Source organism: Pelobates fuscus, chromosome 2, assembly GCF_036172605.1.
Source record: "Pelobates fuscus isolate aPelFus1 chromosome 2, aPelFus1.pri, whole genome shotgun sequence".
Taxonomy (NCBI): Eukaryota; Metazoa; Chordata; class Amphibia; order Anura; family Pelobatidae; genus Pelobates; species Pelobates fuscus.
This window is the reverse complement of record NC_086318.1, coordinates 28,441,992-28,455,219: the sequence shown is the minus strand read 5'-3', so window position 1 is coordinate 28,455,219 and position 13,228 is coordinate 28,441,992. Positions and strand designations below refer to the sequence as shown.

The 13,228-nt window shown below is 44.3% G+C and overlaps 1 protein-coding gene across 1 annotated transcript in view; it reads left to right on the top strand.

The window, feature by feature from the left end:
- LOC134585411 (hatching enzyme 1.2-like) overlaps positions 1–11,023 on the top strand; it is a 66,345-nt gene extending 55,322 nt beyond the window's left edge. Inside the window, exons 12-13 of the mRNA XM_063440824.1 lie at positions 9,883–10,114; positions 10,961–11,023. Coding sequence (XP_063296894.1) covers positions 9,883–10,114; positions 10,961–10,965 — 237 coding nt within the window. The 3' untranslated portion in view covers positions 10,966–11,023. The remainder of the gene's footprint in view (positions 1–9,882; positions 10,115–10,960) is intronic.
- Positions 11,024–13,228: the final 2,205 nt, after the last annotated feature.

Below are 13,228 nucleotides of genomic sequence, written 5' to 3'. Positions count from 1 at the left end.
TCTTGCCTCGTGCAACCAACTGATCGATACGTCAGCATATGCACGTACACATGCCACGTGGTAATCTCGGCCTACTAAATTTATTTTTACCGAGATTCCACCACAATGGCTTTGAAGGCAAAGACGAGTAATAAATAAAGGCACAACCTAGAATAAGGAACCTGATCAGTTATAAACTCTATACATGACTCCCAATCCATATATCTAATTAGTAATATATACAAACCAAACCTGCATGCTTTCCTGAGCTCTAAGATATAGCCTGTATAACACAAGATAACATGAGGGGGGTCCTATAGGGTGGGAAATATTCGCCTCCTGTCATTACTAAAATTAAGATTATTAGTACAGCTAATATAATATAATCTTCAATTTTACCACATGACAGGAGGCTTCATATTTGCATTTTTAAAGCTTCGAGTTGTCTAATGTAAAGGAAGCATGAGCAGTTTGCAGAAAGTATAAAGTCCTAAAGGTACTCTCTCGCGACCAATCCGCGCAGCGCATAATGTTGGCCAGGGAGGCGCCGGACGATAAGGCTTGGGAAGCCACCGCCCCTCTGACTGAGTGCGCTCCAAAGCAAGATTCAACGCCCGCTAAAGATAGTATCCAGCGAATCCATCTGGCCAGTGTTGTTGTGGACACTGGTCTGTGAGGTTTTACATAGGAAATCAGGAGTTGACCCGTTGGACAAGTTCGCAGAGGGTTCGTGATTTCAGTATTCCTCATTAGAGTTCTGACCACACATAATTTGGGGTCTGTTCCAAAATATGGGTATGACACTGATGTTGAGTCTGATTTTGTGCGTCTCGATATGTTGAAGGTAACCCCTTCTGGTGTGAGGGAGAAACCGTCCACATCGAACGCTCTGACGTCTGCCACTCGTCTGAAAGAAACGAGACATAATAAGAGGGCTAGCATTGCTGAGAGTTGCTTCAGTGATAGATAGAGGTTGTCTGGCCATTCCCTAAGGAATTTCAACACCACCTCCACCTGCCAGAGTCGTGAATATTTGGGCGCTGGGGGTCTCGTTAATTTGGCACCCCGCAGTAGCCGGCAAACTAGTGGGCCTGCCCTGTATCGGGACGTGTGCTGCCGATATGGCGGATCTGATCACATTGAGGGATCTATACGATCGTCCCAGCGCGAACAGGTGTGATAGGTAGTTAAGGATCAGTGGGACAGGTGCTGTAAAGGGATCGGAATCCCTTTCCACACACCAATCGTTCCAGGCTGACCATTTCCTGGTGCCCGGAGCCCATGAGTCCCAGAGGAGATCCTTAGATGATTGCGATAGGCCGTGGACTCACCAGGAGCCCCTGAAATCGTCCAGGCCACTAATTCCAGTAGTCCTTCCAGGACGAGGGGGTGTGACTCCCCCCGAGGTCCCATCAGAATTAGAGGGATGTTGGGGAGCAGAAGTGGGTTCTCGCACGACATCTCCAGGAGATCTGGGAACCATGGTTGGCTCTGCCAGAGGGGTGCAATGAGCAGTAGTGATATCTTGTGGTTGCGTGCGTATCGTAGCACCCGTGGAATCATGGAGAACGGTGGGAATGCATACGCTCCTTGAGTGGGCCAGTTCTGTAGAAATGCGTCCGTAGCTTCGCTTTCCGGGTCCGGGAGCCAGCTGTAGTACCTCGGTAGCTGGTGGTTGGTCCTGGAGGCGAACAAATCTATTGTGAGTGGGTTCTTCCACCGTTGCAGTTCTTGGAATACCTCTTTGTTGAGTGTCCAATCGCTGGTGTCTCGCCAGTGGCTCGAGAACCAGTCCGCTGTCAGGTTGAAGATTCCCGGTAGATATTCCGCCTGTAGCGTGATGTTCCGTGAAAGGCAGAACTTGTAAATGTCTTTCGTGGCTTCTGTCAGAGCTCGAGACCTGGCCACGCCTAGGCGGTTGATGTACTGCACTGCCGACACGTTGTCCATGCGGAGTAGGATGCAGCAGTTCGATTTGTCCTTGGCCAGGCTGCGGATGGCGAATGACCCCGCGATCAGTTCCAGGGAGTTTATGGGGAGTTCGGTCTCGTCCCCCCGCCACGGGCCTCCCGTGGAGGCATCTGTGCAATGTGCACCCCATCCCCATAAGCTGGCGTCCGACTCCACGATGAAGTCTGGGGAAGGGCCAAAAATTGCCTTGCCATTCCATGCTTGAATGTGCAGTAACCATCATCGGAGTTCCGTTCTCACCTCCGTCGACAGTGGGATCCAGCTGTCGTATGAATGTCCGGTGCGTAGGTATCCCGCTTTCAACCGTTGCATGGCTCTGTAGTGCAATGGGCCCGGGAATATTGCTTGAATGGAGGAGGAGAGAAGTCCCACGATCCGGGCGAGCATCCTGAGTGTTATGGTCTCCATTTTTAGTATCCGTCTGATTTCCTTCCGTATCGAGGATATCTTCATCTGGGGTAACCGAAGCACGCATTCCTTCGAGTCGATATCGAGCACGAGGAATTGGACTGATTGGGAGGGGGAGAGAGACGATTTTTGTCTGTTCACCATGAAACCTTAGGATTCCAGCAAGCGAACAACACATTTCGTCTGCAATCTCAGCCTGGCAGCAGATTCACAGAAGATTAGCAAATCGTCCAGGTATACCAGACATCGAATGCCCGAGGACCGAATGTGAGCCATCACCGGTCTCGGCAGGTTCATGAAGCACCACGGCGCTGAGCTGAGGCCGAATGGCGGACACGTGAACTGGCAGAATTGTCCTTGCCATTGGAAGCGTAGGAAACGGCGGCTGTGTATGTCCATGGGTACTGACAGGTACGCGTCTTTGAGATCCAGGCGCGTGAACCAGTCGTTTTTGATGAGAAGGTCTTGAAGGAGGTGGATTCCTTCCATTTTGAAGTGTCTGTATGTCACATAGGAATTTAAGTGTTGGAGATTGATAACTGGTCTGTACTCGCCAGTTTTCTTCTTGACCAGGAAGATGTTGCTTGTGAAGCCTTCCCCTCCTGTCGCGTTCTGTATTGCGCCTTTCTTGAAGAGTGACTGGATCTCTTCGTCTACCAGGCGTCTTTGTTCCGCTGACATGTGTATGGGGGGAGGGGTGGCCTGAATGGGTGGTGCTGAAAACTCTATGACAAAGCCTCTCACCGTCTGGAGTACCCAGGCGTCTTTGGTAATAAGCTTCCAGTTCTGTAAGAAAAAGGACAGGCTGCCTGCTATAAAATTGGAAACATTTTGGTATGTAGGTGGACTCACCATTAGAGAAACGGCCGCGTCCTCGGCCCCTGAAGTCTCTCGATCTACCTGCCCCTCGGTACAAGGATGGTCTTTGCGTCGTGGAAGGGAAGAAACTTGGGGCTTGTGAAAAAGGTCTGGAACCTGACGCCCAGAAACGGCTGGTGGCTCGGTTCCTCTGCCGACCAGCCCTTCCAAAAACACCTCTTCCCGGTGGGTTGTTGAAAACCTGTTTGAGCGAGGTCTGGGCCTTATTCAAGGTGGTGAAGAGATTCACATGCTTTTTCAACTCCGAGATAAAAGCATCGCCAAACAAGAGCCCTTGTGCTTTCGGTCCGAATTCCTTGGCACCTAGATCCAGGAGTTTACTATCAATTCGGATCAATGCCGACCTACGTCTTTCTGTGCACAGTGCAGCGTTGGCGTTGCCTAGAAGGCACACTGATCGTTGGGCCCATTCCCGTATGATGTTCGGGTCGAGCTGAGAGCCCTGGCTGAGTGCCAGGTCTGCAAAAAATAATATCTTAGCGATGGGGCCGAGTAGGTCCAGCACTTTGTCCTGTGCCGCCTTCATGCCTTTCTCCACACCCTTACGTGGGTCTCGTCCTGAACGAGACATGAAGACCACTACCATATTATCAAATTCAGGTGTAAGCGCTACTTTGTCCGGTATCAATGGTCTAGGGCATTCGGCCCTGAGGCGTGCCCGTACGTCCTTCTCTAGAGGCTTGCGTAGCCAATAGTTTATGAAGTTCGTCAAGTAGTCTGGTAGTGTCCATTCGGAAGAGCGTGGGTGCCGAATGGTACGTGGGTCGAACAGGGGGTTCCCTTGGTCGTCCGTGAACTTTCCGTCTCCGGTTTTCCCGGCTTTCTTGTCATAAGTGATTTCTTCTTCTCGGTCGTCTTCGCCGAGAAAAGTCTCCTTGACGTATCTCAAGGAGGTGGGGGGTAGATCCTGCCACTCTTTCTCCTCTGATGGCGAGCCGTCCCCATGCCATTCGTCCACCACGTCTAAAGCGTGTGGTACATACGACTCCTCTTCGTCTGAGGAGTGTAGTGCTCGGGGTGTAGGCGGTCGCCTTTCAGTGATCTTACTCCGTTTAGCGGGTAATTTGCCTTTGGCCTTTGAGGATGGGGGGGACCCTTCCTGTGCCTCTTTGTCTTGGAGAGCTCGGATCCCGAGGCCTCCATTGGTTCTGGGGGGCTTGTGCCACCCTGTCTTTGGGGTAGTGCTCTCAGTAGGGCCTTTTCCACTGAGGCCGCCACAGCGGCCTGAAAATCTTGGCTGGTCTGAGTGTCCTCCATGACTCGTAGTATCTTCTCTCGTCCTGCAGGGCGAAAGGAAGAGTCAGTGGGGGATGTAACGGTGGTTAGTACATACAGTGGCAGCCTTCTGGTACAACTGGGGGTCGTCCGTCAGTAAGTAGTGTAGAGAGGTAGGGTGTGCCTGCAACTGTAGCAGATAGGAAAAAGTGTCTGGATGTATCCAGATTCACCACAGTTGTATCAGAGTTAGGCGCACAATCAACAGGCAATCGGTTATGAGCTGAGGTCTAGGCCTTGTGCCTGTAATCGGGGTTCACCCCGGGTGGTGTGCCGTGGTGGACCAGAGGACACCCACATCAATGATAAAGGTCAGTGAGTGACCGAGCATGCATATCTGGGGGGTCACCCCAGGTGGTGTGCCATGAAAAATTACCCAGAGGACACCCACATACAGTTAGTACGGTAATGTACAGTAATACAGTAGAACCCAGTGTAGGGTGTATAGATAGCCTGTCCCTGGGCAGGGATGGTAATATAATAAAATCCTGTGTAGGTTATAAAGATATGACTGGACCCTGCAGGGTATGGAGATATTGTCTGACCCTGTGAGGGGTATTGTAATGTATAATATATAACCCTGAGTAGGGTATAGTAAGCTGATATGCCCCTATATAGGGTACAGTGAGCCAGTATGACCCTGTGGGCCTGGAGACATGCAGGTCCTGTGTTGTAAAAATATTGTGTCTCCTTTAATGCATGCATGTATTTATAAATTCGAGGCAGTATATTGTTGGCAGGCACTGAGGCAATTCACAACCGTTGGGATACAGTGATCCAGTGAAAAAATTACATGGAGTGAAATAACGTTGAGGATGTCCTTGTCCTCTCCCTTATACTATATTAGGTCAGGATATGCACATGTGGAGCCCGGCGGTCGGGTGAGTTTCCGATCCGCCAAGCGAGCGGGGAAGGCGGCCGCCCGGTATCTCGCGAGCCGCGAGATCCAAGATGGCCGCTGCCCACGTGTGAAGGTGTTCCGCGGTCCGCAATCGTGCAGCGCGAAACAAGAGGATTTGTTCACAAAACCAAGATAACCCCAGCCTCCCTCCACCCGTCCCCTGCAAACCCCCACGAAATCAGAAGGGGGGCCGGCCCGCGAGTCGCGCGCGACACTGATAGTCGTTGCACTCGCGGGTACCGGCAGAAAGTCGGAAAAGTTAACAAGGGGGGAAACAGAAACGCACTGAGAGGGGACAGGTTGATAAGGGAGCCAAGGTAGGAAAATTCGAAAAAGTAAATCAATACACAGTAAAACCAAACAAATTACACTAAGCAATTGCCAGAGAGGCAAATACTCTGACCTGATGTTGGCTGGAGCAGCAAAGAAAGAGGAAGTGATGTCATAGACAGGCCCTTTTATGGGCAGCATATCTTTTCTATGATTGGTTGTTACTGTTTCTATGCTGCTGGAGTTTTGATTAAAGAAAGATATGCAAATATGAAGCCTCCTGTCATGTGATAAAATTGAGCCTAAAGCTTCGTAATTCAATATCTCACAGGTACAAGAATACATACATAAGTTATACACAAAACACCCCAAAAGTATCTCAGATATTAACAGGAACCCCACAAGAGTCATATCCCCGAAAAAAACCCTGATCTGAGCGCCTAAGTTGACCAAATTGCGCTCAGAACGGTTTCGGTAGAATAGAATCGCCACTGGGGTAAATCTTTGACTGCCCGGCCATGAGGTGCAAGCCCAAAACAGTTCCATGGAAATGTTTGCAATGGCCAGTCTCAGTTCGGGGGTTCCTGTGCGAATATCATATAACATATACCCTTTTTTCAGGAAGCGAATGCTCCCCTATTCGGTAGTTCATGTCTCCCAAACGTCATTAGAATAGCTGGTCGGGAAGTACGACGGGCAGCGGTACAATCTTTACTGAGGTTCGTGCGAGTATATAGCCGAAAAGAGTTCCAGACGCTCAACGACTAAGTACCGCTGCCTGCGTTCAGGAGACAAGATGGCCATGCTTTTGTCGACCATGTGCGTTCTGTTACACGAAATGGCAGCCACCCAGGGGAAAGCACTTATTAATTACTTCCCTTGTGGTTTCACAGCTATGTTAATGGATTTGTCAGGGTTCTGATGAGGTACTGGGCTGGTCCTGCCGAATTAATAGCTCCAGAACGGACGAAAAGTTTGAAGTTTTTAAACAAGTGATTGGGTTATTCCGTCACATTTATTAAACATATTTATTAAATATATAACATATAAATATAGATCATTTTTTGCTAATTCTCACTTTTCCTCTCTTCTGGTCAATTCTCACTTGATCTATGAGTAAATTTATGACTATACCCTAACCACTGTTTTTCCCATCAGTCATCTCAGATGAAGCTCTGAATCACAAATCAAACTAGCATGCTTATATTTTGTGCAAGTCAATTAGTCATACATCCATATGGCACAGAGTTACAGAATTTGGATGACCCTTTGATTGACCTAAGAAAAAACATACTGGCGCTGGATATGCAATAAATATAATAGATAATAATGGTATATACCAATTATATATAATAGCTACTGTGACACCCAGTGAAGTCTTTCCTCTTACACCAATCACATAAACAAAAACACAAAAAAGGTTTAGCGCTATATATAAAAATGAGTTTTTAAAGACCAAAGGGGTATTCCCACAAGAGCTGGTATATTCTGTCGGGAATGTACCTAGAACAAAAATTAGAACTCCAATAGTATAATACTGACATGTATTAAAGTCCCTATATATATTTTATATGGATTAACTCACATTTTCCTGAGCTATGAACTGGTTCATTGCTTTCCTATGGGGAATTTGAAGACGTTAGACGTCTTCACACTTTGTCATTTTACAGAGTTAATCCATATAAAATATATATAAGGACTTTAATACATATCAGTATTATACTATTGGAGTTCTAATTTATGTTCTAGGTACATTCCCGACAGAATATACCAGCTCTTGTGGGAATACCCCTTTGGTCTGTAAAAACTACGATTAACCTAAATTCGGCTAAAAATTAATGCACAAGTCAAGTTGATATTGGATGACACATTATCATTATTAAACATAGTGCTGGTGTTGAAATTAAGCGGTAATACTTAGTGTTCACCTATAGTCTAGTGGTTAACGGATCACTACAAGGAACACTCTATTACACTGAGCTACAGTGGTTATGGTGACAGAAAGGCACAGGCATCTCTCATCAGTTACATTATTTTTGAATGGTTGAAATCTATCAACAGACATTCTCTGCTAATGAACTAGCCTAGCACTGCAGAGTTTTGCTCAGAAGAAATACTGGAAGCCCCCAAGCAGGAGATTTCAGCTCTGTGGAATGTAGCGAAGGCAGTATCCCAGTTCTAATACAGTTTTACCACTTCTAATAGGGGAGTGCCAGGGAACTCCTGGTATAATGTTCTTTTTATTTTTGTTTGGTTTCTGCTAAATCAGATAAAAACAAACATTGCTTAAGATATCACATGCAATGACTATATTATTTAATATTTTTATTACTATTATTTCAGTACATTATTTTATGCAACACATAATAAAGTAAACCTGCATCCCCAGCATGTTCACCATACAGAGACTTAGTGAGTGATGCTAATGTAATGTGTCCAATATTTAAAGATGGTATTTACTATATATATTAGGAAAATATACATTTGATAACTACATTACACTTCTAGAAAAATGAAGAATAACCCAAATAAACATGCCCACATTACCAAACTGAATCATAGCTTGTTTTCATCCCACCCTATGATTTATTGGCCAACAGCTTACTACTTGTATTTTATTTCACAATTAATGGAAGCCTATGCTCAAACACAAACTGTCACCCCCAAAGTAAAGAAACAACGCTCTATAATCTGCCAGCCTCTCTAGGAAACATACAGGTTGGCAGGCAGTAAGCAGCACATTGAGAGCCATGAGCAGATGTCATTTCATGAATAAAAATGAAAAAAGCTAGGGGTGAATGCCTAAAGATAGGGAAGCAATCAGAGGGGGTGATAGAGAAGGAGGGAGCTGTTATTGTCTGAGTAGTAGAAGATGTACCACGTCAGGCTATCTACCCAGCAGGAATATTCTCTACTAAATGTTGGGCAGTTTCTATTGTAAACTTGGAGCAGAGTTTGCTCCTGGATCATGAATTTTCTTGCTCTTATTGTAACGCAAAGTTGAATTTACTGGCATAGCTGGTTTTAAATAACTGCTAAAATCTATCCCTGCAATGCTGTCCTCATTTTTAGCACAAGATACTACTTTGTATTTAAATGTCCGAGCAATACTGAAAAATGGTGAAGTACAGTGTGAGTTTATATACTTAGTTATAGGGACACTATGGTCACCAGAACAACTACAGCTTAATGTAGTTGTTCTGGTCAGTATAATCAGTCCCTGCAGGCATTTTCATGTAAACACTGCCTTTTCAGCAAAAAGGCAGTGTTTTCAGAGAAAAGGCAGTGTTTACATTGCCCCCTAGGGACATCCCCAGATGGTCACTGGAGGTGCTTCCTGAGCAGTGCTGCACAGTGTGCAGAACTGCTGTTCAGTGTCCCCATGCTCTGCATGGAGAAGTTGAGTTTTTCTTATAGAGATGCATTGATTTAATGCATCTCTATGAGGAGGAGTGTCTGATTGGCCAAGACAGTGGTTGGCCCTGAATCCTTCCCGCCTCCTTTCTCTATGGAAAAGCATTGGATTGGCTGAGATCATTAATTCTGATAATAATGCTGTCTGGGGCGGGCCCAGCACCGGTAGGAAATAAGGCAAGTTTTATTACCTTTTAAGGGGGCTAAGGGAGGGCAAGCCACCTAAATGGTGGTTTTAACACCATAGGGTCAGTAATACACATTTGTGTTCCTGACTCTATAGTGTTCCTTTATCTTGCTACAGATGCCTATGCTTGTTAGGTTTGGGAGTGTAGATTTCCTAAATGCAAGCAGAATGTGTTATCATAGATCTGGCTATAGCGTTAATGACATATACAGTTAAATCACTAAATATGCTTACCACATCTGATACATTATAATAACAGTAATCTAGTGTAGGTCCCCTTTCCTCATGTTAGATTTAAGCATAATGGACCTGCGACATATGTACATGTTTTCTTGAGGGGTTACGTGACATATTCACAATCTGCACATACACATCATACACTGAACTAAAGATTAAACTTGTGAGATCAGTGGAAGAAAAAATAATAATTTTACATTGCTACCGAATCTAACCTGTGCTTTCATGAAGTTATAATGACCCACACACAGTCCAGCTGTACGTAGGTTGGAAGGTAAGGAGATCATGTTGAGTTTGTCACAACTAAAAGGCAACTCTAGAAATATACTCTTGTAACCAAGTGTTTGCCTTTATCTTTTAGGTGTCTCTGAAATTCACTGTGTTTAAAATTGAATATTGCAAATTTACTTGTTCCTGCGTCTGTGACTACTTGAAGATATCTGATGGAGCCTCCTTAAATGGTGCACTTCTGGGCAGATTCTGTGGGTTTGCTGCACCTTCTGCTATGGTATCGACGCAAAATGTAGTTGTAATACATTTTCACAGTGATGGCTTAAAGAGTGCAGGTGGATTCCATCTACAATATAATTTTGGTAAGGAACAGATATGAAATAGCAACAAATTTTATAACATGACAGGAGGCTTCATATTTTGCATTAAACTCTCTTTAGTAAACTCCAGCAGCACAAATTTAACAATAAAGTTTAATGAAAAAAACATATTGCAACAGGGTATAAAAGGCCCCTCCCCTTTAGCTCTCCCTCTTTCTTTGCTGCTCTTGTATATGATTGTGGGTGTGGTTAGCCTAGCCTACCCCCAAAAGGTACGTGTGTGTTGAGCTCTGCTATATAGAGCTATCCTGACTTCATGATGCCGGCACGCATGAGCCATCAAAAGAGGCGGACACATAGCGGCCGGCGTCTCTGAGGCTGAATGGAGCCTCTCTCTTCGTCAGCAGATCAGCGGACCGACAAGGTAAGTGAGAGAGCGCTGACAGGCATAAGGCTATCCTAGACTTAGTTAAGGCCAGGGACTAATTAAAGTATTTAGAAAATTGGGCAAATTAGATGGGCCGAATGGTTCTTATCTGCCGTCACATTCTATGTTTCTATGTTATAAAATTGTAGATTATGCTAACGCAGTGTACCTATAATCATAATTGTATTAAGGACAGGAAGCAAATATTTTCCCACACTTCTTTCTCCCCTACCGGTTTATATGATTCTTTGTTTTTCACTTTAATAAAGATTTGAATACATTGTAGGTGTGTTTATTTGGTTATTAGGTGATTTCAATTACTATCACACATATTGAGATTTGCAATGTATTACTTGTTATGATTACCTTTTAGATAAAATTGGAATATATATATATATTAATGTACATATAACAAACAGTTAATTTCCAAGTCCCTTTCACATCTTTTTGTTTCATTTCAGTTTGATTCACCTTCATGGATCAATGCATGGGATCGTTTTCGCACTCAACAAAAAAATCTCCATTCGAGATTCGGATAATTTACAGTCTGAATCTTCATTGTTGTCATTATTGTTGTTGTTTATTGTATTTTAAGGATGTATTTCTTGTTATATCGCATCGAAGAAAGAGGGAGAGCTAAAGGAGAGGGACCTTTTGTACCCTGTTGCAATATGTTTTTTGTTTTGTTTGTTTTTAATAAACTTTATTGTTAAATCTGTAAAAACAGAAAATAGTATCAGCGCTTAGTTAATATACCCCTAACTAAGCGCTGGTACTATTTTCTGTTTTTATTTTGTATCGTTAAGATGTTTTAAAACTTGGGAAAGTTTTTTAAGTATTAAGCAGCTTTCTTCTAATTTTTCTTGTGGATGATTGTAATTTGAAGCATTTGCTTAGAAAATTCACTGCATTATTTACATTTTGCGCTCTCTATAGATTTGTTTTTCATTGTTAAATCTGTGCTGCTGGAGTTCAGTAAAGAGAGTTTAATGCAACATATTCGCCTCCTTTACTTAAAGCGACAATGTCATGCTGAACTTACCTTTCTTTAATCGATTCCTCTCCTCTCCCTCTCTCAGGATCTGTTCTTCATTTCTTCCTGTCTGCTCTAGTTTTCTTTAAAACAAAAGGCAAAGTAGGGACTGTTTGTCTTATGGAGGTTTCCTACGACTGACCATCTCTGACCAGATAGGGGCAAAGTGTGTTTCATTTCCGGTGGTCAGAGAAATTTCCCCACAATTCTCACCTTTCCTCCATGTTCCGGCGATGCGTCCTTTGACTTTTACCGAACATCCTGTCATTTAGACAGAACCCCCCGGCGAAACTACCGAATTGTGTCCTAACAGAATGAGAACAGTTTGTTAATTCATGTTAGGGCACATTTCAGGACTTTGTTTGTTGTTTGTATTGGAATTTCATTTGACTGAATGAAACTCCGATCCTATTCGTGCCACGTCTGCATCTTGCAGCAGCTTTGTAGATAACTCCCTAATTCCCACACTACTAGGGAGCTATCTACCAAAAGGCTGAAAGACCTAAATTGGTATTTCAGCCAAATTTACTAATACTAAGTAAAGATTGAAGTCCCAGGTACTCGATGACCAAGTCCCACAGGCAGCGTTTGGGAGATAAGATGGCCGCCACCCATTGTTCTCACCATGTTTATTCGGCCACCTAGGAGAATTCAATTAGTCTGTGGTTTTCGTATAGATACATGGTGTTAGTTCTAATTAGTCTCTGGGGTGGTTTCAGTTTCTGGAAACTAACAACTTAACGAATGGAACAACAAAAAGGAACGAATGACTGGGGAAAGCTGATAGCAGGGAGTACATGTAACGGCTACCCAAGTTGTAGAGGGGTATCTGCCGTTGGAGATGTCCTTCCTCCAGGCAAGGTGCTGGGCTGTAGTGGAGAGGCGAGATCCCATCCGCTGAATCCTTGGAGCAGTAGAGAGGCATAGCTCTTAAAAAAAGCTAGTGATTAAGCCGAGCAAGCTCCCTTTCAATAACGAGACGAGGCTACATTTTGAAGGGTTAAGTAGTACTGGCTTTAATGACCAAACAGCAGATGCTTTTATGTGGGATTTTACAGTAATGTCCCACCCATTGGACCTGGTGGGGCACCAACAATCCAATTACAACAGCCAATCAGTCACAATGGTACAGTGAAAATACACCCAGTAATTTCAATACATTCCTCCCCTCTGCTTAGGAAATAATTGAGTTAAGTGGTATATCAGCTCAATTATCTCCAAGCTAAACAAATATACTTTTTCCACATTATCATAACTTCGAAATTACACACAATATTTTAGCAAAAGTCACATTTTCACAACCAGTACATTCAGGGGAACAACATCCAAAAATGGCATGAATTGGACCTAGGGTTCGGGAGTTAGTGAAAATGTGGATGTGACCAACTGTTCGCATGTTTTCTCTGCCCAAAATAGTTCCACAATTTCAGTCTCTGCGGTCGGTCTATCTTCCCTTGGTTATAAGTATAAAATGCATGAACGGGGCTGTTCGTGCCAACCATTATTGGATGCAGCTGGTTCGGATGGATAACTGTACGAATTAGCGCCTCGTTTGTATGATTTTAGTCGAACGCACAGAAGGTAGAAGTTCAGCGGTGTTCGTGGAAAAAGGTAGCCGGGATCAGTTCCACGCGGTCAACGACAAAACTCAGCTGAGTGCGTTCGACTAAACAAAATGGCCGCCGCCACGTGTTCG